At 30.9% G+C, this 25,574-nt stretch overlaps 2 protein-coding genes across 2 annotated transcripts; both read right to left on the bottom strand.

The window, feature by feature from the left end:
- Positions 1-2,312: 2,312 nt before the first annotated feature.
- Positions 2,313-4,624, bottom strand: LOC104745720 (9-cis-epoxycarotenoid dioxygenase NCED3, chloroplastic). The gene has a single exon (XM_010467038.3). The coding sequence runs from the start codon at positions 4,472-4,474 to the stop codon at positions 2,672-2,674; it is 1,803 nt and encodes a 600-aa protein (XP_010465340.1). The 5' UTR covers positions 4,475-4,624; the 3' UTR covers positions 2,313-2,671.
- An 18,524-nt stretch (positions 4,625-23,148) lies between these two features.
- Positions 23,149-24,552, bottom strand: LOC104745721 (BTB/POZ domain-containing protein SR1IP1). Its single transcript, XM_010467039.3, has 3 exons — positions 24,241-24,552; positions 23,992-24,061; positions 23,149-23,509 (listed from the first exon to the last, which is right to left on the bottom strand). The coding sequence occupies exons 1-3, from the start codon at positions 24,266-24,268 to the stop codon at positions 23,314-23,316; spliced, it is 294 nt and encodes a 97-aa protein (XP_010465341.2). The 5' UTR covers positions 24,269-24,552; the 3' UTR covers positions 23,149-23,313.
- Between the last annotated feature and the right edge of the window lie 1,022 nt (positions 24,553-25,574).

Genomic DNA, 25,574 nt, shown 5'->3' on the forward strand with positions numbered 1-25,574 from the left:
TAATTTCGAAATATCTTGAAAAGTTAGATATTTTTGTTATTTAAACATGCATGTAGTTTGAATCGCCTTTTAACAATTATATATGAGAAGTGGTGGAACAAGTCTTACAAATAGTTTGAGACCTTGTAGAATATTTTTTTTTTTGGGTCAACTTGTATTTTATTAAAACTTAAAACTTAGTTCAACAACCAAGGTAGGATTACAAATGCCCAAAAGAGGGAATCTTAAGCCAGCAGACAACTAAAAGTCTTCGAAGACAAATGCTAACGAAAAAAAGAAATTCCCTGAAAACTAAACCCTATCAAAAGAAGACAAAGTAAATTAGATAAGAGATACAAACTAGACCTTGTAGAATATCTATTATTTAATATTCTAGTTAAAATATTCGACACATTATTCTAATTAATATGTAGTTGAAAAAAAATACTCGATCCATTGACCAGATAATATACTCGACCCACGTCCAGACTTCTATACATTTGATCACTTGACAGAATAGGTCAGTAGAAAATCTTGTAGTCGGTGCGATTTATGTCTATATTATTTAATTTGAATTGTAATTTTCCTTTCATAATTTAGTTATAGTAGAACAAAAAAAAATCATATCTTTATATTTATAAATAATTGTTTGTCTAGACAGTTTTTTTAAAAGTTTTTTGGTCTTAATTAATCCTACAGGTGTTTTTTGTTTAATCACGCTAATTTTTTTATCCGGAGTTTCTAAACACAAAAATACTGGGGTATATATATTTCACAGATACGTATACACTATAATATATCCCAACAAACAAGAATATTAACTATCATTAGTGGGTTTCTATAATATCGGAAGAGTGAACAAACAAACAAAACTTAAAAATCCATCATATGAAGAAGATATATATCTCCTAGTTGGCCAAAAATTAATATTTCTTTTTGACATTTTTCGAAATCATGTATGACTTCTGTTTTAACACTTTTTGGTGTCTGAGATATTTTCGTTGAATGTGAAAGTGAACTAATGTGCATTAACTAATGCAATGTTCAGTTTATGCTTCTTTTGCTCACCATTACCCAATCAACTAATTTCCTCTTATCCTAATCATATAATTTTATATTACACATACACACACGTATACAAATTAATTCACTGTTTGTACGTAATCACAAAATATTGAAATTTCATCCCATAATAATTCGACCCAAACTTAGTAAGAGTAATTTAAAGGTCATTCGGTGTATACGAGGGGTTGTGCTTAAATTAAAATAGTCGTTAACTTTTTGGCTACCCGCAAGACTAAAGTTCAAATGATATCTATATAGATCAATACGACGATTAACGTGTACATAACATTTCAATTTGAACTCCAAGTCGGCAAGTCTATGCAAACTGTTGTGCATAGAGTACAACCTACGGTTATTCTTCCCTAAACGAACCAATTTATATGTAAAACTAACCTAATGAAAGTTGATAAATGAGAACAAATAATAATGTCCATCATTGCAAACCGATTAGTTTGGACATGTCTTAATCTCAAAACACCGAAACACGCTTTCGGACAGTTGACTTTGCTTGCGTTGCATACATATTTATAATCGTCCAACGATAAAAGATCACCCTATCAGATTATGTGTTGCATTTTAGAAAAAATATAATAATGAAATATGTTATTTAAAAAGTAACAAATGCGTGATTACTTATTTTATAGGTATAATGCCGTTAATTTCGTCACATTTCCACTATTTTTGATTGGTCTCTCCACTGTGTTACCACCCACCACTCACATATCCAATGTATACGGTTCTGCTTACCAAAATAACAAAATGTTCTTTAAGATAGGTTAATGACAACGACCGTTTACTAAATATTTATTATTTAATCTTTTAATGGGTTAATTTTAATAAGTCATACTCAAATTACATACTTAACTTCTTCTTTTTTGACGTGGGTTAACTTCACTCGTTGGTTTCTATTTCCAAATTGACTGAAATTGACTTTTGATGATTCTCTTCCATGCAAATACCAAAAAAAATTGACTAACTAAAACTTAACTGGCGTGTGATTTGGTTATTTAACTTTTGGACTTTAGAACAAAAGTTTACTTGATTCTTTGTCTTACTCTCATTGGTCCATTATTTAAACTTCTATAATCATTGATAAAATAGTTTATTTACTAATAAAAATCTCTTGGTGATTGGCACAAGTAACAGAAAACGTTTCGAGGAGACAAAGTAAAAAATTATAAGATCATAAACAGAAAGGGTATTTTAAATCAAACAAAATGTTCCATATATATACTGCATGCACAAAGCACATATACAAAACATATATCTTTGTGTTTAATATATTTTTTATATACTTCTCATAATGATGAACAATAATAATAAGTGAAAGAATAACAGAAACCAGCTGAGCTCGAACGGCTAGGCTACCCTACAGCCCAAAAGCTACAAACTGGTCCCTCAAAATCTTTCAGATTTCTAGATTGACCCCAAAAAAACAGGGAACTAGCAAACCGCACCCCAAACACAGAAACAGAGCAAAAAAAAAAAAAAAAAAAAAACAGAGGAGCAGATTCCGGGGACGTATGTGCAAAGCATCCCACTGGTATAATCGCTCTCTCTCTTTGGTTCTTCTAGAAGCTTCTTCATCACCACGTTCGTTTCCTATGTACACATAAGAGAACTCACATCACATCTGCTTAGCCAAGTCACCAGCTCCGATGAATGTACCGTGAAACCCGTACGGAACCCTTGACGGAAGCTTAACCGTTGCTTCGACCTCTAAGCTAACGGCGTTAACTATCTGTAACTCCGATTTCCATGTCTTCTCGTCGTGAACGAAACAGAGGATGTGTCCTTCGTCCTCTTCTCCTTCTCCTCCTTCTCCGGGGAGAAACAGAGGCTCTCCGCCGTAACGGTTATCACCGTATAGATGTTTCTTGACTTCTCCTGTAGCGAGATCAACTTTAGCGAATCCGGATACTTTAGGCCACGGCTCGGCTAATGCCAAGTAAGCGTATTTGGTTTTACGGCCTAGCATGTTTCTGTTGACCATCCCTGCTTCAAGGTTGACTTGTTGATCTCCGTCGGAGATGATCGGACGACGAGTTGATACTCCGGTTCTGAGGTTGAGACGGATTTCAGAGAGCACACTCTCGAGATTCTCGTCGGACTCGTTGAAAATTGAGTCCGGTGGAGTCATACAAGACCCGATCACGACGACCTCCTCTGTTTCTGGCTCTTCCCAAGCATTCCAAAGATGGAAGCAGAAGCAGTCCGGAGCCTCAATCCACTTTATCTTCGACGACTCCTCGGCGTATTTGTCTAAAATCCCGAATCTTGAAACCTTGTTCTTGTCGTAAACCACCGGAGAGCCACCGCGGATCATCTCCGGTAGCTTGAAAACGACTTGCTGGTCCGGTATCACGACGAAGTTCTCTGTAATCGCGAAGTCGTGCATCATTGTCGGCTGATCAAGCTGGATCTCGACGTCCGGGGATTTAGTTCCGTCCGGCGAGAATCTGAAGTACTTCAGGTAAGGCTTTGAAACGACGTCGTAGCTTAGAGCGAAGAGTTCACCGGATTCCGGGTCGACTTTCGGGTGGGCAATCATTGTGGATTCTAACTGTCCGTCAAAATCGAACCGACCAACGGTTTTTAAATCACCGGTTGGAGTGATCCGAACTTGGTAAGGCAAATCGTCCTCCGACATAGCTAATAACCGGCCGTTGAAATAGACTAAACCGGCGTTGGCTACACCGGTTCCGTGTGCTGGGTCGACTATACCGGCTGCAGCTCTGGCGTAGAATAACATAAGTCGGGCAATACCGGTGTGGCCGTGGAACTCACCGATGGCTTTGGGGAAAACCGGTCGACCCAATTGACGCTCCTGAACAAACCGGTTTGTTTGAGTAAACCGGCAAGCGTAGCTAGCTGAACCGTCTTCGAATTTCACGGCGTGAACCATACCGTCTCCGTCGAAGAAGTGGTGACCAGTCACCGGCTCGTGAAGTGGGTTAGCTCCGTTTCGCACATACACTCCTTTTATCGAATCTGGTATTTTCCCGACCACCGGAAGATTACGCCGGACGGGCTGTTCATTCACCGGAGCAAAATTTCCGGCGATCTGAACACTAGGATCAGATGTTTTAGGAAGCGGGTGTAGCCTCTCGTGGCTAACGAGGAAACCCTCAGCGGCGTCTAACGCTGCAGCCGCCGCTCTCTGGAACAGGTTCATCTGTTTAGTGTCGGAATCTTTGGCTTTGGGGTTAACAACAATGGCGGGAGAGTTTGAGGATTGTTTAGGGAAATGAAGAGCTGGAGGAGTGTGAAGCGCAGATGAAACATTGAGCTTACGTGTGACACGACTAGTCATGGGTAAAGAGTTACAATAACTCAAGTCGGAGCTTTGAGAAGACGATAATGGTGACTGAGTATGATTGCCACCAACCCATCTCCGAGAAACCGCCGTAGTCGCCGTGAAAGAAGCCATTTTTTTTTTCTTTCAAGTATGTCCAATCAGTATTTTTGGTGCTTTAAGTGAAAGTTCGATTTTTGTAAAGGCTCTGTTTTTTTTTTCTTGTGATTGTTTAAGTGGGAGAAGAGAAGACAGAAGAGAGAAGAGAGAGTTGGTTTGAGAGCGATGAAGTGTTGAGGGTTTATATAAACCGGGAGGTGGGTAAGTGTGGCCACGTGTTGATTCAGTGACAGAGATAGGGAATGGAGTGAGTGGGGAAGTTTTTTTTGAGAGAAGAGGGTACTTTGGGAAAGAAAGAAACAAAGACTAAATATGATATGGTTCAAAGTTGAAACCTTTCACACATAGATAGACAAAATGCATCACTTCCTTCTTTTAACTCCCTTTGTCTTTTTTTTTTTTTTTGTGGCTTCTTGTGTTTCTAAGTTTGGTAACTAAAGCTTCCAATCTTTGGCAACTTTGAGATGCATGTCCTAAAAATCTCAAATCTGGTAACAAAACGTATCCTTGTCTTTACTTCGACGGTTCAAGAGTCAAGACACTATATATGACATTGTGTTTATTGATGTTTTTTTTTAACCGGTGTAAGTTGTAACATGAAACAAAGTGTGTAGAAAAAAATCTAAAATGGTTTGGAATTCTTTTAGATATATATGTGATTAGAATGCATAGTCTACCAGTTTTTACTATTCGGTGAAATGCATTTTCGGCTTTTGTTTTTGTGTTTAAAAACGATGCTATAGACAAAAACAAAGGGTCCCTAATATATATACCACACGTTAAGTGCCAATATGATGTTTCATTAAGTACGATCATCAACTTGGCTTATGTCGTGGCTCAAGAGCTTCTTGTTTGCCAACTTCAACTTGGCCTATTCATCTCCACATGAAAAAATATCTTCAGACTTTACGTTATATTTCATGTGTCGTCTGTCATGGTCTAGTATTGTTGAAATTTAAGAGAATATAGAGTAATACAAGTATTGGAAATGTTATTTCGCTTATTTGTTGAGTCAAGTGTTTGTGTCCGTACAATAAATTTATGTTATAAAATTTGGATGTTTTTTCTTGTGTACAATTGACATGTCTATTAACTATATATACGGACAACAAGAACCCAAATACTTCGCGATCTCGTCTACAACTTAAGTCTGATACTATCATTTTGTAACTAATTACAAAGTCTGAAACTTTTGAAAAGCTGGAATAAAACTAGCAAAACTTGTGCCTCAGTCTATATATACCCGAATAAACCAAAACTTCAAAGTAACCACTAAATAATACTACCTCTCTTTTAAGTGTCTATTACCATCCTAGTTCCCAAAAATCATAACTTATAGAAATGAACAAAATCGTTGATTGAACACTAATAGTATACGCACGCAATTTTATTAAAAAAGAGTCGGTGTGTTAAATCATTTAACTTGCTCTCTAAGATTTTTAACTTTGAATTGTCTGAAGTGATGATGTTTTTGTCACTTGGATTTTAGTTTGACGAGATCTATAGAAAGATGTTCGACCACACCTTTTTCTATTTGGTCAACACTCAACAGGGATTCTCGCATTTATGTTTTTTACCTTTGTCATCAGATTTTTACATACACGCTTAATTAAATAAATTTACCCAAATATTTGTTGGCAACAAAGAGTTACCGAAATATATTCTAAATCATCTGTACTTTTGGATATATTTATTTTCTTCAAAATATTTTATTTATGTAACCAGTTAGATCTAAATGTATGATACACAAGATAAATCTATAAACGGTCTAAGCACAATAGAGTCTTTATTAATTATTTTGTATTAATAATCACAGTCTATGACCTTGAGTACGAAGTCGTAGTAACTTGTTTACTCTATCATATATATACTTGTTTATATCATGAAATTACTAGAATTAGAAGAGTCTTGAATTTGGGAGTATTATATGTTGACACACATATTAAATAAACGTAACAAACTTGGCGTATTTTTTAACCAAGAAACACACTTCACGTATTATTTTTCTAGAAACTCCCTCTAATAGTTTAATAATACAAAAGAAGCATATAAAATTTTGAAGGGAAGAATCCCTGCACCAAACCAACTTTGTATAATCATGATGATATATGGCCTCGTGTAACAAACAAAAACTTGCATAATAGGTGTTCTTGGACATTTTTAAAACGATAAAAAAAGAAAACTGATAAAATAAGATGGAAACAAATAACACGTAAAAAGATAAGTAAAAGGACATCTGGGTCGATATTGGTTTCACTATTCTGTGATTGGACCATTGTGTCGTCTATCTTTTTAATGCTTTTTTTTTTTTGTTTGGGTTAGAGAAGTGAAATCAAATTGGTTTGGTACGTCGTTAGTGAAGAGGACACGTTTTAGAGTTAGCCCGCGTCTTTGCCTCATAACCGAGTTCTCTCATATAACACGTGGCATTCTTCTCTTTTTTCACTTATTCTCTCCATCACGCTTTGCTTTATTTTTTCTGTTTTCTCTTTTTATCTTCGCCTTTTTTTTCATATCATTTCATCTTTTACTTTTTTTTTTCTTTCATTTTCTGAAAAAATAAAAATCTAACTGTTTAACAGAAAAAGAAAATTTTGAATCTTAAAATCTTTGGAAAAGATAAATTTTAAACACGTATCCGTTTACTGTTTACAACTGAATAATATTTAATTTCATATTTACGTGAAATATTATTAAATAATTTAGAGTCGAATCTAACTATTCGTGGATCCATCCAAATTTTCATAGTTTTCTTTTATTCTCGTAAAATAATGCAAATAAATAACTCACATATATATACGCTCCATGTGATTTATACGACCAAACAAAATGACATAATAAAAGTGATAGTAGAAGGAAACGAATCATATTAAAATCTTAATTAGAGCAATGCCACTACTTTATTTTTTTGTAATAGGTTAGTTATTATCTTAAACCGTCAAAGTTAGGTATAAACTTTTTATTCTTCATGTCTTATATATATATTCTTTGTCAGGCAACCACTTATATATAATTATGTCCTAAAAATCGTTCTAAATGCTGATACACGTTTCTTCGACAACTCGGTTTAGCGATAAGTCCTTTTGGACTTCAAACGATCTTGTGTTCTAACAACAATTTGTCTACGCATCCTAATCCTACCTAATTATCTAAAAAAATCTAAAATCACACGCTCACACTCTTAAATTGGAATACATATATGAGTTCTGACATTGGAGCAAGACCAATATAAATCATGTAATTACAAGTTTCAGTTAAACTTAAATTTAAGTGTAACATGTTTTATAAAGTATTAAACACGTAAGAAAATATTGAGCATGCAAGTATAAAGTTTTGCACCGGCCAAATAAAAAACATGACCTTCAAAATAGAGAATGGATATATAGTTTTTTCCTATTATAAAGTTCTCTGAGTAATGTAGAGGAGTAGTAAAGTAATAAAAGTTTGAAATGTCAAATTATCATATGACGTTTTTTTTTTGTTGTTAAATTATCATCTGAGGTTTCATGCAGATACGTGACTGATTTTTTTTTTTTTGGTTCCTTGTCTTTTTTTTTTTTTTTTTTTTTTTTTACTATAACTAGAAAGAAAACACGCATATATGGACCAGTATGATCATGCATATATGGATCAGTGTCAAATAAATATTATTCAAAGTAGCATTTGCCTAAATATGTTGTCAAATAAATAATGGTAACAGTGTAACACGCGGTCCATCGGATCAAAATCACACAAAAAAGTTTACCAATCTCCCAACACAAACTTGTGTAAGATGAAAATGAGAAATGTAGAGACTCTTTTTTAACAACAGAATTTATGGAATAGAGTATGAAGAATTATGTTTCCTTGACTACCAATATCATGCCTAGCTAAATAGTACCACGGGTTAATTACTTCTAATATAATATAAGTATGCATTAAAAAATTTAGTGTGCACACCCGCCTACACAATATAATGTCGCTTGAAAAAAAGTAACTAAAAATTAATTATACAGCCTCAACTAAAAAATTAAGTCTAAGTGGGATTTTTTTGTCCCGTTTGATTAGAGTCATCAATGACTCCACCAAAGCCCCCATGAAAAGTGGAGGATGAAATAAAAAAAATTAGGAATAATAACATACTATGTAATATAAAAATAACGGTTGATTCGATCATCCTTAGGCTATATAAATTTCAATCATGCCTGTGATCTTAACCATCCTTTCTTTTTAGTTTTATATAGATACAAAGAAATATATCATAAGTTATCGCCACGTCAGTTTTATCGACACCTCACTCATAATTTGAGTGATTTATCTATTAAATATATGTAGTGTGTACACACGATGCGTATACAGACATCTTATGTATTTATGTATATACGTATACATAGCATGATTTCGGGAACGTAGCGAAGATTTTGTGTTTACCGGACGAACTCGTGGCTCACGAGACACCTCATCAATAATTGTATACTACTATTAAGATATAGTATAAGATTTTCTATAACTAACATTATTTAATGTTCAAATTTCTATTTTAAAAAACACTATTAAAATATGAAGTTATTTGATTGTAGTTCAATATTTTCTGTTAACTATTGTAGCGCCTTTTTTACTTATGATGGTACTAATACTATAAGGTTCTTAATTCCGTGATATATATAATTGGTGGACGAGGATGCTTTTTAAAAGGTTAAATTAATCAAATAAGTCTGATTTTGAATGATTATGTTAAAAATGTGTTATTTTGAGTGATTGATTATGAGATTTTTAACATTAAAGTTTCTCGTACCATAAATAACCATTTTTTAGTATACCAAAAAATATGATACTGTAAAAATGTTGTTTAGGCTAATAAACAAACTTTGCACAAATTACTAAGTTGACTCAAGTCGAGGTAGAATATATTTCAGCATGCATGTAAGTACTACTGTACTAGTAGTTAGAGAGCTACATTCTATACATGTCGAGCTTTTTTTCAGCAGACAAATTAAGAAGAATAGGGATTATATGTGCTCTGTGTTTTAACACTTTTTGCAAGTGCCATGAGGTTGGAATTGGATCAATAATACAGCACTTGGAACTGAAATCTGAATACTGAAAAGAAAACGAACTGTATATAATGATTCAACGTATTATGAACAAGAAAAACTAAAAATCTTATCCTCCTTAGAATGGAATATTGTCAGAGCCCTAGTCGATTAGACGTGGTTCCATGGTTTCTATTTTTTGGTGGGTCAAAGGTCGACTCGTTCACGTCACATGTGTCACATTAATAATTGTGTGCTCCAATTATATCCAATATAAGAATTTGCGTATAATTGAGCTACTGTGTACGCTTCTAACCCGACGCTATATGTGGCACTTATTAGTTATTACTTATAATTTTTATCATTTAATTTGTCATATTTCTATTCTTTATAAAAAAAATTTTGTCGGCTTATAAATTCATTTTAAAATAGCATTTGTTGTAAGAATATCTGTGTCTTACCTTATATTTAATGTGTTCTTGTAGAAACATTCGATTAACCGATTAAAACTCTTGTTTATTTAAAAAAACTATTAAAACTGTTTTTTCTGCTGAAAGTTTGGTTTTAACATATTTCAAATAAATTAATATCAAAAAATTTAGAGAAGATGCAGTAGATAGCACAAGAATAAAAAATAATTAAGAAACTACCATTTATGTACAGTGCTTTTATCAGAAGAGTAATAAAATTATTAAGATTTGTCTTATTCTCCCTTTCCTTTTTTCTTCTTCAGTTTCTTCTCCTCCTACATCTCCATTGGTGTTCTTTTCTCACATGAGATATCATTATTTCTTCTGTTATAAACACATCAAACAACATCAATTTTTACTTTTCCTGCTTCTTTTTTCTTTTCTGTTTCTCTCTTTCAAATTGTAGAAGATATCTCACTTTATCTCTTTGAATTTCAACTTATGTTGGAATCTTCGTTCTCGTGTTATTTTATATTTAATTCATGACATTTTGTTTTGTAACACGCTACTTTATCAAATTACACGTGATAACATAATAATTTCTCTCATTAATCAAGTATTTTCTTAAGTTACACGTTATTTATTAAGATTACATGTTTTTTTTTTCTATAAATAGCAAAACGTTGTTGTACTTTTATTGTTTGTTTAAGGGCAGTTTTGAATTTTCTCTTCTTTTAAAAATGATAGTTACCTAAATTTTATGACACAATGATATTTTCTTAATTTCTTTTGGATTTCATGGTAGTTACTAATATTACCCAAAAATTTTATAACAACTTTTGAAATATACCCTAACTAAATGATAGTCAAATTTTTTTAAATTTTATGTAAAATAAATTAAAAATATCTTCTATAAAGTCACTCTGTAAATATAAAATTCCATTTTTTAAAAGAATATTTTTAATTCTAAATGGTATTTTTGGTGAAAGGAAGACAAAAAAAACAATAACGGTAAACATTTTAACGAACGAAATTTGGTTCCTCAAACATATATGGCGAGTTCAACGTACTAATTTGCCGGTCAAAGAGTCAAACTTTCCCACTCTTCCTACGTGGACACTTTAGATTGGAGGACATCAACCCGACAAAAGACCATGTGTTGCGCACGCACATGTCAGATCTTATAAGTAAATAACACCAAGATGTCCTAACCCATTGCAGATCTTTATTTTTTATTTATGGGAAATATTTTGTATTTTCCTTTATAGTGTTACGAATTTACGAGTTTATAAGGAAATTAAAACTAATAAGCTTTTCTAAACTGGCTCATAATTTTTTTTAAAACCATCCCCTTTATAATAAAACAGAAATACACAGTATTGTTTTGTAAACTATATAATTTTAATAAGATGATTACAAACAGTTTATAGATTAATTTATAGATTAACTGGTTACAAATTTAAATAGTAGGTGTAACTTTAATTTATTTCCAAAAATCTTAAATAAAATATTCTAAAGAATCATTTGATATCATATAACTTACCATATTAATTTCCTTTATTAAATTATTCATCCATATTAAAATCTTTTAATATCTAACTTAGCATATTAATTTGTTAATTATCATTATACTTCACCTCTCATTTTTATATATGAGTCTATTTGTAAAACAAATAAATTATCATATTATTTATTATAACTAAAAAATAGTTTTATTTCTGGATATACCATAAGTTGAATTTTTAAAAACAAATATAAATTGTTCAATCTATAAAATATTCAAACTTTAGTAATATTATTCTTTAAAAATAATATCTATTGAATTAAAAAATTTTATGAGTAACGGGTCAAAATTTGAGTATTTAAATTCAGTTTCATATTTTTTGTTGAATTTTATAATTTTATATAATATAATAAACTTTAAATAATTTATTTTGAAATATTTATAAAATATTGAAACTCGATATAAAATTTAGAAACTATAACTACTCTAAATTGATTTGTAATATGTCACTATAATATGAAAGAATTTCAAGAAATCAAGTATATTAAAACAAAATGTATAACAATATATTAAATTACTCATAATATAATAACTCGCTTTTTAAAAATCAAATGTACAAAATTATGTTTTATAATGACATTCAAGTCATGATGTATAATATACATTATTGAAATAACTTCACATACATAAACTAATACAATATATTAAAATTTTATTTTAAAATATAAAATATACAAAAAAATTTAAAATAAAATTTAACCAGTGTTATAGTACATGTACTTATCTAGAATCATTAACAATATAAAACTTACAAAATATGTATCTTTTTCAAGCTATCATATTTAGCATATGATTTTATTGCATAATGTTTTATTTAATAAAAATTTTAAAAATAATTATATAAGTTATATTTTATATGAAAATTACAATATAAATAAAAATGAATTTCAGCACGGATCTTAATCTAATATATATAAAAAATGCATGCATGTCTTGTGCTTGATGTTTTTTTTTTTTTCTTTTGGTAACGAGATTATTCAATTTTAAAATAGTTTAAACTGAAAGGTGTTGACTCGTATTTTGCCTAAATTTGATTCCTTCTATAAAATTCCGATGCGCGTTGATGCAAAATAAATTGACCCGAACATCTATAAGTGTGTATTCACATACCAAACACGTTACTATAGTTGAAAGTTTGGTCTTAAACTAATTATAAATCTTGTTCTTTTCTGTCCTAATTTATGTCACGTGGAATATATTTTCTTTGGAAATTATGGTCCTAAATAAATCCAAAATACATGGGAAAGTGAAACTGTTATTTAGTGGTTAATCGAATGTTTCATATTTCTACATCAAATATGAGATCTGACTTTCAGATAGTTTATTTTTGTAAAATTATGAAAGCCTTCAAACTTGTAGCAAATAAAAAATTATCTACTGTGAATGACTGAATGTCGTAGACATTAAACCGTCGGTAGTAAAAGTGAGAACATGGATCCAGTGATGCATTCGTAATGGTAATTTGCTTGCTCTGATACAGTGATACTATATATAGATCATGGATCTCCTGTGTATAATCCCGTACGTTAAACTCATTGAATGACAAACAAAAATCATTTTCTATATACATGCATGACAAATCTCATACACTTGACTAAAATTCGATATATGGCATTATCCGATCCTAACCCCAAAAAAAACGATATACTCTTATATTTTTGTGAAAAAACTATTATATAATTGTTACAAGTATTTTGTAAACACAGTTAAAATTTGTAATACTTGTAACAGCAATCAAAATGATTCACCACGCGAAATACGCAAGTCTATACCATAAACAAGTAAGGATATCCGTTGTCCAAGAGTTGGGTATATTCTAAATGGATAAGAATTTTTATATATATGTTTGGCGAGGGTTATTCCCATGTTATTGGACAAAAATGGAGATAAAAGGCTGCACCTGATTAAAATAAAAATTAAAAAAATAGGACCTCCACTCTAAAATTAACCCAAAATAAAAAGAACCGTGATTTTATTGTAACGGGCCCACATCAAGTGTTCTGCGTATGGACCCATCCAAGTGCCCCCTGAGTTTATGACTTTTTGTTAGCCTTGCGCCGACCGGCCAATCAGCGTTCCGAGATACCATACACCTACATGTGCTGATGTGCGTAAGTGCATCTCTCTCTCTCTCTCTCCATATATATATATATATAAAAACGTACATGTGTGTTTATCATATGTTTAATTACATTAATTCATGTATGGTTTGAGTGTTTTTCATAAAGTTAAATGAATGGATGAGCTTTAAAACTGGTGATGAGAAAAAGAAATGATATGTTTTTCTAATAACAGTTTGATTTGGTAACCACGAAAATGCTAGCTATCCAATATTTTTGAAAAGTATGCATGTAAATATTATAAGCAAATTACTTATGAAAACCCTTAAAATAAAGATTAATGCATATCAGAATTCCTTGTAAATAATGTCATTAAATTTATAGTTTTTTTTTAACTATCGAAAATGTTTGTCGATTTCAAATTAATCGCATCTTCTAAACACAATTCTTTGAAGTTTGAACCTTAACTGTATATCTCTATTTCATAGCTTTGTTTATGAAGTTCGTAATCAAATAGATCAATATAATTTATAAAATTAACTCTCGTATGTTTATATATATATATATGTGTGAATGCAAATAATTGGAGCCAATATGTGTGGGTATGACGACATTGGAATTTTGACCAAGACCTACTTGGAGGAGAGACAAGCACGAGAAGAAGGAGAGCAGACTTATTAGGGACATGTTTGGCAGGTGTCAAATCAAGTTTTAAGAGTTACAGAGAAAACGCCACAATATGGATGACCCCCACTCCAAACGCTGCCTTATTTTATCGTGCGCATGTTGTTGTATTAATTCCTTCGAAATGCATTATAGCACGAGTTAAGAACAAACTCAATTTGAAAGCTGAGATCGTAATTGCTTTAATTCCGGTTATAACTCATACACGTGAATCAAATTTGTGTGTACCACTGAGATGGTAAAGATAAATCTAATTGATCACTAAAATTATTTATCTAATTACTCGACACCAATTAGATAACACTCCAGCATGTCAAAGTGACAAAGTCGTCACCGTCCAAGTTCAAATCCGCACAATGCATGTTATTGCATTTTGTTTTGTAGATTATATATGCTTTGAGATTTATAGAAAAAAATATAATGTATAAAGATACTTATATATAGTTTTACAAAGGGATCCCGTTTTACAAATGTAGTGCCTAAAGTAGGTTTGACTACAAGAAAATTGGTTTTATTGAGACGAATGTTTGAGACATAAAATATATGTTATAAATTTGTGACATTTTAGATAGGCTATCGTGACTAACTATTTTTTGTCACAAATCGTAGTTATTTCTTCACAATAATTTTTTCTTTCGTATATCTTTACTATTCATATGTTCATTATGATTCTGTTTTTTTTTTCATATGCATTGGTTAACTTGCATGTAAGAGAATTTCTAGACAAGCTTCTTTAGAAAAAGTAAATGGCTTAATCAGTCAAAAGGAAAGTTAAAAAAGAGGATTATTAATGAAAGTTACCAAAAGAAGGCTTTTATCAACCTCATTTGATTGGTTTAGTCTTTACATTTAACTAACTTTGCTATTTGAGGAGACGATAGTTATTTTCCTCCAGTAAAGTTAGTCAAAGTTCAACATACATATACATCTCACTAAGGCCATGTTTATAGGGAGATCAGATGGGATGTTCTTAAACCTTTTAAAAATGAAAATAATTGAATAGTGGACTTAAGATCAGGTTCATTGATCTTAGGGCATTTTTATAGGGGAACTATTTTGGATGTTCTTAGAGTAAATATATTATGAAAATAATATAAGATCAGTAGTTAAGATCTTTTGTTAAAAAGTTAGTTATTGGGAGAACATGTTTAAGATAATAAGATTTAATAATATAATATTCTTAAACATATTACAATTATAAAAACTTATAAAATAACATTTAAACTGCAAACTTATCAAACTTTTACTAAAATTCAAATTACAATACTAAAATTTTTATGAAACAAAAAAAAATATTAAAGATAAAAAAAACAAACATATTACTTAATTAAAGCACACAAACATTTTATTTAATTAATACATAGTTTAATGTCTAAATTTTAATTTGTGAAAAATTGTTTGCAAAAGATTGTATCCATTCACAGCTTGCCACGTCAGCTTAGAACTGAGCCAAGATCAGTTCTACATCAAGAACTGATCTTGGTGTTCTTGTGCCACTATTCCTTATATTTATAATTTTAATGGGCTAAGAACACCCCTCAGGTTCTCCCTATAAAGATGGCCTTAGGGGGGTGTATTCAAACCATGATTTTGGAGAATTTGATGGGATTTAGGAAATTTAGAATTTTGATAGATTTTAGGGAAGTTCATATGATTTTCTGTAAAATTCTTTCAAATCCCACCTAAAACCATGGAATTTAGATTTCTGTATTTTTAACTAAACAAATCCTCCAGAATCTTCTAGAATCCTAAAAATTATTAAAATCCTAATCCAATAAACTGTTTTGAATAACATTGGATTTTAAAGTAGATTTTTAAATCATTTGTTCAATAACAAGAGATTTTAATGGATTTTAAAGTAGATTTTTAAATCATCAGTTCAATAACAGTAGATTTTAATAGACTTTTTAAAATCCATGATTGAATAACACAGAATTTGTAAATTTTACACAAATCACATAAAATGTCAAGTTGAATACACCCCCCTTATTCTAGAACTGTTTTTGGGCCTGATCTTGTGTGACGTGTCTCTCTCGGATTAGTTGAGAATATATAGAATAAATTTGGACATTAATCTATGTATTAATTAAATAAAATGTTTGTCTTGTTTAATTAATTAAATAATATTTTGTTTGTTTTTTTAAAAAAAAATTTTTACAATGTTTTTTTTTGTTTCATAAAAATATGGCATTGTATTTTGAATTTTAGTAAAAATTTTACAAGTTTGCAATTAAAATGTTATTTTATAAATTTTTATAATTGTAATATGTTTAAGAATATTAATAAACATTATATTATTAAATAGTATTAAACATTCTTAAATTTTTTATTAAACATTAATCTATATATTTAACATTCTTAAATTTCTATAAAAATATTATATTATTAAATATTAAGATCTTAAACATATTCTCCCAATAACTAACTTTTTAACAAAAGTTCTTAACTACTGATCTTACATTATTTTCACAATATTTATACTCTAAGAACACTCTTAACTGGTCTTCCTATAAACATGCCCTAATATCACAAGATCAAAGTATTAGGTCTGGTCTCGTTGATTTCTAAATTAGTTTTTTTTTCTTTCTTTTATTTATATATAAAAAAATCCTAGGTATCGATAACAATCGTCGTCATTATCTCCTCCGGATAAGATAACATACTTAGTAGTCAAACATTTTCCCATTTGTCGTTGGTTGCAAATGATTTTCAAACTAATGTACTCGACTTGATTGATGTCTCGTTTGCCATAAATAATCGATGCATATCAGAAAAATTCTAATATAGTAAGCTCGACATACCAGAATTTGTTTGTTTCAAGAACATACAAGTACGTATATTTATAACGACAACTCAATCTCTTGCTCTTATAATACCACAGATCATAAATCACCTTATGAACAACATTGTGACACGTCTCATATTTTGTAATACTATAAAAATTAAAACCCAAAACATCTCTTACTAATTATATTGCAACGCATGTATATTCCACCAATGTTCTTTTAAGTGTGTGTCCAATCGGGCAAACTAGTTTTCTCCATCGGACGTCGCTATCTATATATGAATTTAATTAAGTATTTGATATATTATTTCAATATATTAAAACTTATTTTTTATTTGCATATAACAATACGAAGACCACACGATTAATATTAATATTTAACTAACAATATAATTGAATAACAAGAAATTAGCTAGGAAAAATAATGGATTTTTTTTCAAAATTATTTCAACTAAAATCCAGAGAAATAACTGTATTTGTAATTTGTATGACACTTACAAATTTGGAGATTCAAAGTTACTGGTTGGCAAATAAAATATGCATTGTAGACATCATTTTTTTTACCGTTGCATGCAATTATTAAATACGACCAACGAACTAAACGACTACGAGGGACTAGAAACAAAAACACAATTTTGTTTTCTTTCTAAAAGCAAACTCCTGATGTCGGCAAAAGATCACTGACATGCTAATTTAATCACTGAAAATATAATTCGCCTGATTGGCTAATCCAATAGTAACCTCTTATAAGAAATCGCTTTTGGTCAGTTTTTAAAATCACTAAATCATCTCTTAGTTAAAAATTAGTTCCCACCGTCAAATCGTTGTCGTTCCGAAGATATATATGCGTTTGCGTGGTGAGCTATATCGCACCCGAAACCGCGTCCGCTTTATCTGTTCTGTTCCTGTCTTTTTTTTCTTCTTATTTTACATAAGCGAACACTTAATTATACCTAACTATTACTACTTACTTTAATTGCATTTTTAAAATACTACCAGCTAATGCTTGGCAACAAGGGAAGTGTTTTGTGTACCACACGGAATATATATGTGCAGTACTAGTAGATGTCACTAATAACAATAATTTATGATAATAACAACATTAACAATAAGATACAACTTCCACTACTAACTCTTTTTTATGTTATTCTTAACGCTCTAGATGAGAGTAATGGAGGTGATGACAATTTCCCCAGACTCGTATATAAAATTATAAGAGATGTGACAAAAATAAGATCTTTCTTCTCGAAGAGGCTTAGTTGTCGTTCGTTTATTCGTACCTAACCAAGAGTGACTTATATAGTTAGTATGTAATATTCTCTTTGTTTGACCTAATATAGTATTTAGCAAAGCCTTATCTTTGTTAACTTTTTCTTATTTCCTTTTTGATCTTTGTAATCTTTTGTTCGGTGTACTTAATCACACTTTTCAGAATAATCAAAGACTGCTTTTGATATGATACGGTTTAATCATATTGTAACTACACCAATTAGTAAATTAATAGAAAAAGGTTTCTGTTGATAAAGCTTAGCCTACTACATATATTACAAATAATGTAAACAATTGGAGGCCCGGGTTTATGTTTCTGATAAAAAGTTTAAAAGTTAATCCACTTTTAGCTCAAATATTATGTATCATATACTGGTAATTTTATAACCATATGTAGCTAAATTTAATTTTATTGCAATAGCACCAAAGAAGTTAAACAATCTATTGTATTTTTCGAACCTTTTTCTTTTTAATGGGGTGCGGTGGGTTGGGCTTAGGTCCTAATTGCGCTGAGTTGCATTGTTTCTTCACTGCCCCTACATCTTTGAATGTAGCTTCAAACAAGCAAATAAATATCTAGACCTTTGTTTACGACTTTAATAATAAAAGAGTACATGTGTGTTGTTTCTATTTGAGTCACGAAAACTTTTATATGTTAGATATTTTGGCACAACTATTATATTATAAACTCCAAAAGCTTAGAGTGCAAAGGTTAAATCTTGAAATGGCGTGGACGTCGACCATTTTTAGTGCGGTTCACTATATATATGTTTTAATTTCTTGTCAAAGGACACTTCTCAGATATTTAAATCCTGGTAAACAACCATTTTTTATAGAAGGAATTCCATATCTTAGACGCGTTTATTTATTTTTATATCAGAAACATTTTGGTTGGTGGATGCATAAGCAGATTTAACTATTCAATGTTATGTTAATATATCACAATACTAAATTATTTTATTCGAAATACTGAACATCAATTTAAACACTTATACGGGATATAATTTTGTATAAATTAAGTAGGACTAAAACTAAAGTTATTATTATTGTTAGAAACCTATAAATAAACGTAGGATTAAAAATAAAGTTATGATTCTTGTTAAAAAACCATACTTGTAGGTTTTTCGATATATATCATCCATTACTATTTTTCTAAGAAAATGATATGACATATTTCTCTTTTAGGTGAAAGACTATCAAACAATTTTCATCAAAAACTAAGAAGAAGAATTAAAAATCATCAAAAGAAATTGTGAGAACTTTATATATAGTCAGGAAAGGAATAAGAATGGAGACTCCTTTAAAGATTCTGCTGCATAAACAAAGAGATTTAACGAAAAAGAAATCATAAAAGGTGAAAGTATACGAAAAAATCTTTAAAGATGGAGTCAAAGTAGTCAAACTTACATGTTTCGAACTATATATATCTATGAAAGACTTACTAAAGTAAGCATGCAAACAAAACTCAAAAGCTATAGGAGCGTCAACTGACCCTCTTTTGTGTTAGCAAGTAATTTTCAAAATAAGAATATCGTAGTTGATGTAATTTGACGAGCTTGATTTTGTCTCAAATCTAACAAACTAACTAACAGCTATACTTAACGAACAATTACAGTGTTAACTGTAAATAGATTGAAGCGTAAAATTTATGCTCTACTTTATAACTATTGAAAGAAACGAACATAACGTCCACATATAGAGAGGACAAAAGAAGGTGCGTAAAATAAAAGAAAGAGACAGACACTCACTACCTCACTTTCACTGATTCATGCACTCCTTTCATTTTAATAGCTCTCTTCCAATAAAATTTCTTTTTCTGTCCCACTCTCTCCATATCTCTTCTTCTTTTTTAATATTTTCCTTTTTATTCGACCGTCTTGTCCAATCAATGCATGCCGTTCTTCAATATCTACTTACTTAAAGATTCTAAATTAAAAGAAGAAGAACAAAGGTCTCTATCAAATAGTTCCATAACCTAATCTACTTAAATTAATCCTGGAATGGCGGAGAGAATATTTGTTCCTCTTTTTTTTTTTTTTTTTTTTTTTTTTTTTTTTTTGTAATGTTGTTAGTCAATCATATACACCAATAGCTTATTACCGATGCACGGCTACAGTCCCATTATCCCATAACAAAGTTTTTATACTTTGGTAAAATAGACAATATTAAGTTAACTAAAAGGTATACTATATATATATATATATAAATCGTAGATTTTAGACAAGTAACGTCATGAGAGCATGGGAAAGATAATCGCAAGTGGACAAAAGATTAAAAAGGCATTTTATGTACTGTGAGTGTGATACTTATTGATGTAATTATCATTATGTTAAGAAAACAAAAATTATTATCCAAAGCAGTAAATTAAAAAAAAAAAAAAAGACAGAGTAAAAAAGACGGCAGGCAAATTCTCCAACGGCTCAAAAACTGCCGCCAAAAATGTACGATACCGTTAGCTAGAAGACACGTCATTGCTAAGAGACCTTCCGACAGAAAACGACACGGTGGAGTAAACGTGTCCGTCTCACCAAGAAGATGACCCTACACGTGGCACTTCTTGATATTTTTTTTCTTTCTTTCTAAAAGATGTGATTTGAGTCTTTGACGCGTTTTGTCTTATAACGGTCATCAAAGCGCTTTAACCGACCGCACTCGATGATGAGTTGAATCTTCTAATTCGCCTTTAATCATTTTCGTTAACTGTTGCGGAATCCTATAATTTGACCCTCTCTGAATCCTATAATTATCCCATGTATCTATCATCTACTACTATAATTCTTTGTTATTTCGTATGTTGTTTATCTAAATTTGATAAAAGTTGACGTGTCATTATCTTATTTAAATTACTTACTGTTGAATAGGAAATGTATTCTTTCTTTTATACACATTTTGTAAAAGTGTTACAGATAATTTGAATGTCTTTTTTAGTTCTTCTGATATCCGATTTTTTTTTTTTTTTTTTTGTCTTAGATCAAAAGTAATTAATAATGCATGCAAGGAAGCCGTGAATCCGATTGTTTGTAAAATTCACGTAATTGCTCAGATTTTTTCTTTTCATTCTTTTGTCATGTGGATAATATTGTGATATTTTCGGTTAGTAATTCATAAGTTTGGATATTTACGAAAAAAAGTTTGAATATATATATATATATTTTTTCCGTGTAATTCTTTAAATGCAAACACATGTAATCAACGAAAAAGATAGGTCATATTTGTAAATTTCTGTTTGTTTATTTCTTGTCAACATTTATAGTCTGTTTTACTTACGTAACAGTTGTGGCCAATTCTTCTTTTTACTATTAAAAGATGTTTCCATACAATAGAAATGTTGAAGGAAGTTTCTTAGAACTTGGTTTGCAAAAAAAGTGAAAAAAGGAACTCAATTCCGAGTTTGCTAGCTCGAAGCCTTTTCCGAAATAATCTTGGTACGTTGGTTGATTTGGTATATTCTAGATCTTCAGATAATTCGAGAACAATTATCATTCGAGAACTCAATTCCGTGTCATCATATATTCTTTTTTTTTTTTAAACAACGATGGAATATGCTTGTAAATATACGTAACACACTGATGCACGTGAACGAAACCTACCAGTAAAAAAAAAAAACATTAATTTCAAAAACCATTTTGTTTACAATAGAGTTAACTTCTTTTTCACTTTTGCTGTGAAATGAAAGATCAAAAATTAACACAAAAATAAAATAAAAAAGGAGGGTTAGAAAAGGGAATAAAAAGTATTTATAAGCGAGACCCCCGAAATTAAAAAATATTTGTATGTTTCTATTTAGTTAGTTGGGCCTAACTATTAATATCCAACATATATTATGTTCGTTATTGGTTTATTCGATTAGTCATATTACATGTTCAGGAAAAAATGATGAGCCTATATGGGCCTGGAACCTCCAAACAACGTTGGTGCCTTGGTGGGACGGTTGTTTTGACTTTGTTGTTCCGGCCACAAGTCATAACTTACCTCAAAACTTAATTTATGGACTTCTAAAAGGACTTGAACTTGTACAAGAAAGAATGAAGAATTTAACGGTAATTGGTCATTATTCAGTTAAGAACGGATTGCGAGGCTTGGCCGAACGCTAAACCTGTTGGCCTCTGAAAATGCAACACTGGTTGGATCGTACGAGACCTTACACTCTTATAGGGGAAATCAAGTTCCATGGACCATGGACAAATGTTCACGTTTCAACCCAGTTTTACTTTTACGGAGTCTCCATTGGGCAATCAAAGTGGTGATATAGCTATTCAAAGAATGTGGTTTCATGCATGTTGATGAATATTCCCCTACACCTCCAGGTATGTAGAGCTCCACTGTTTTCAGAAACCGCTCAAGCGAATCCCTAAGGGCATGTTTATAGGGGGATCAGGTGAGGGTGTTCTTAAAGGAGAAATATTGTAAAAATATTGTAAGATCAGGTCTTAAGAACTTTTATGAAGAAGTTAGTTATTGGGAGAACATGTATAAGATCTTAAGATTTAATAATATAATATTCTTATAGAAATTTTAAAATGTTTAATAAATACAAAGATTAATGTTTAATAAATAATTTAAGAATGTTTAAAACTATTTAATAATATAATGTTTATTAATATTCTTATTAAACATATTACAATTAGAAAAATTTATAAAATAATATTTTAATTGCAAACTTATAAAACTTTTATTAAAATTAAAAAAAACAAACATATTACTTAATTAATTAAAGAAGACAAACATTTTATTTAATTAATACAAATGACCAAATTTATTCCAAATATTCTCAATCAAATCCTCCTTTAATTTGCGATATGCTTGTTTATCACAAATTATTTGTTGTTGTTATTATATCTTAATTCAACCAATCTTGTCTATTATTTTCAAAATACTATACCCATTGTTTAGTCCTTTCTTGCGTTTTCATACATTGTTTACTTTATTTATATCTGATTTTGCATAACGCATGACAAGTATCTTACCACATCCTCTGTTTTCAACTCTGTTCCAGTACTGATTCATAGTGATCATGTTTATTAATCTACTAATAGTAACAATTGTAACATATACAACTTATGCTGACTACTAGTGTTTGCAAAGCTTCACACTCATATTAGAGGCAGTGAGTTCGAGCTTCACACCGTAGCAGAACTTGGCAACTAGTTCAAACGTTTTGTCTCCGCCAGGAAGATCAGAAATTTCAATGACATTTATCATCCCCTTCTTTTGACGCCTCTGCAGTCCTTCTTTCCATGACTCCACTTCTAGAGAGCAAGGGAAACTGCACATAGCAAAAAATGATTAAAGCAAAAGGTGTAAGAAATTGCAAGTAACACCATTATTTCACAAAGAGGGGGCTTAGTAGATACGTGTTTCTACAATAAGTGTCAGAATTCTCATTGTTGGAAACAAGGCATTGCCAAAAAACTACAGAGACTGAATGAGTTGTGAAGGAACCAAAAAAAAGTTCAGCAAATAATCAAGGATGTGGAACAGCTAGCAAAATTGCATTGGTGGATTAGTCAATAGTCATATAAGAAGATTAAAGCTAAAAACCAAAGTTTCGATCTTTTTGATCAACAAAAGACTAATATGACACAATGTTGTAAAGAATAAATATACACACCCACCAAACAGATCTTTGATACATAGCAGTTCTACAATGCTGGAGAAAGGCATAACATTCTAGAAGACAATAACTATTCCAGGTTAAGGCAACTGTTTCAAGAAGAGAGTGTTGTGTTCAAGTTAAGCAAATTGTACCTTGTGGAGATGGAAAGAAATCTCCCCAACTTCAACGACAATGTCACTTGGAAGTCCAGTTGTGCAAAACCTGCAATTAGCAAAACCCAAGAAGACAAAGGAATGAGTTTTTTGATTAAGTAATGCTGAGATTGCCTTAAAGAAAGACCATGGTCTCAAATTCAGACCAAGTCTGCTCAATTGAAAGGAGAAAACAAGAAGCAAAATACAAAATAAAATTAGAGAGAGAGAGAGATCAAGTGAATATACCAAGCCTGGCCTTGTCTCTGGAAAGCATCAGATTTGGATCCCAGCTTCATGCAAGCCATTGTTTCTCTCACCGGAATTCAACAAACCCACCAAAGTAACAGGTAGACAAAGAGTCCAACCCCAAAAACCCAGCTAGACAAAGAACAGCTAATCGGTGGATCCGGAGTAGACGACGAGACGAGGAGACGAGGAGACGGTCGCCCCGGTGTTTCAATCGCCGGACAGAGGAGAAGACGATGAGGAAAAAAAATCTCTCGTGAAATCGCCTGTTTGATTTTTCAGAGAGAAGAAGAAAAGTAAAAAATAAACGTCGAATGAAATAAAAAAAATTAAACATTTCTTTCGTTTACGAGCTGACACGTCAGCAGAAGAACACACATGAAAAACAGATCTTAATTAAGATCATTTCATTGTGGGCACTATTCACTAAATTTTAATTTTTAAAAGCCCAAGATCAGGTGAGGTGATCCCTCTATAAACATGGCCTAACATCACGAGAGATATTTTATGTTTGAGTTTGTTTGGTTATACAAACATATATAATTTTTTTTTTTTTTTTTTTTTTTTTTTTGGTTATACAAACATATATATGAAAATGTTTGTATAACCATTTTATTGTATAACGGTGAACGGAGTACAACAACAATATCGTCATCAATACTTATTAGCCTTTGTCGAGGAGGGATTGAATATCTTATTATATACAACGGCCAACACGTGTGTATATATATATGAAAATGTATGATAACACTTATGGTCGAATAGGAACTCGTGTCATCGTCAAGTCAATGGAACTTTGTCTGTCCATGTGTAGGTTACACAACGATATATTAAAACAAAATATATACCGTATGTGTCATGTTTATGCAGATACTTTTTATTTATTTATTTAAATGTTTATGCATATATATACGATATAAAAAAGAAAGAAAGAAGAGAACGACACATTGAGTTGTTCTTAGTTTGGTGTCAGATAGAATAAATATAAATGGTCTTAAATGTACAAAGCATCTCTCGTATAATACAACATCAACGTATATATACAATAGTACAATACATTGTTTTGGAAACTTCTTTTCACCAATGGAACGAGTCTTATATATATAGCACTTGTATTACTTTGAATAATGGTTTACTTTACGCAGTTAAAATATAACTTCTTTCGAAACAGATCCTTCCATTGTTGCGTGACTTGTCGAGTCGTTTGTTTGCATTGCAACGAAGGAGAAAACGTTTTAAATACTGAAAAATACAAAGAGTAGGGGACCTTATCATAATTGACCTTTTCTTTCTAAAAACTAATTAATTAATCAATAGATAAAGAGATCCAGAAA

This window comes from Camelina sativa, chromosome 15 (assembly GCF_030686135.1).
Source record: "Camelina sativa cultivar CO46 ecotype springtype chromosome 15, ASM3068613v1".
Classification (NCBI taxonomy): domain Eukaryota; kingdom Viridiplantae; phylum Streptophyta; class Magnoliopsida; order Brassicales; family Brassicaceae; genus Camelina; species Camelina sativa.

Excerpts from the sequence above, each read along its gene's own strand:
- LOC104745721 (XM_010467039.3), bottom strand. The coding sequence starts at position 24,268 with ATGCTTTCCAGAGACAAGGCCAGGCTTG. Across the intron at positions 24,062-24,240 it reads CAGAGACAAGGCCAGGCTTG|GTTTTGCACAACTGGACTTC; the intron begins GTATATTCACTT and ends TGCTAATTGCAG. Across the intron at positions 23,510-23,991 it reads TTTCTTTCCATCTCCACAAG|TTTCCCTTGCTCTCTAGAAG; the intron begins GTACAATTTGCT and ends TGCTATGTGCAG.
- LOC104745720 (XM_010467038.3), bottom strand. The coding sequence starts at position 4,474 with ATGGCTTCTTTCACGGCGACTACGGCGGTTTCTCGGAGATGGGTTGGT.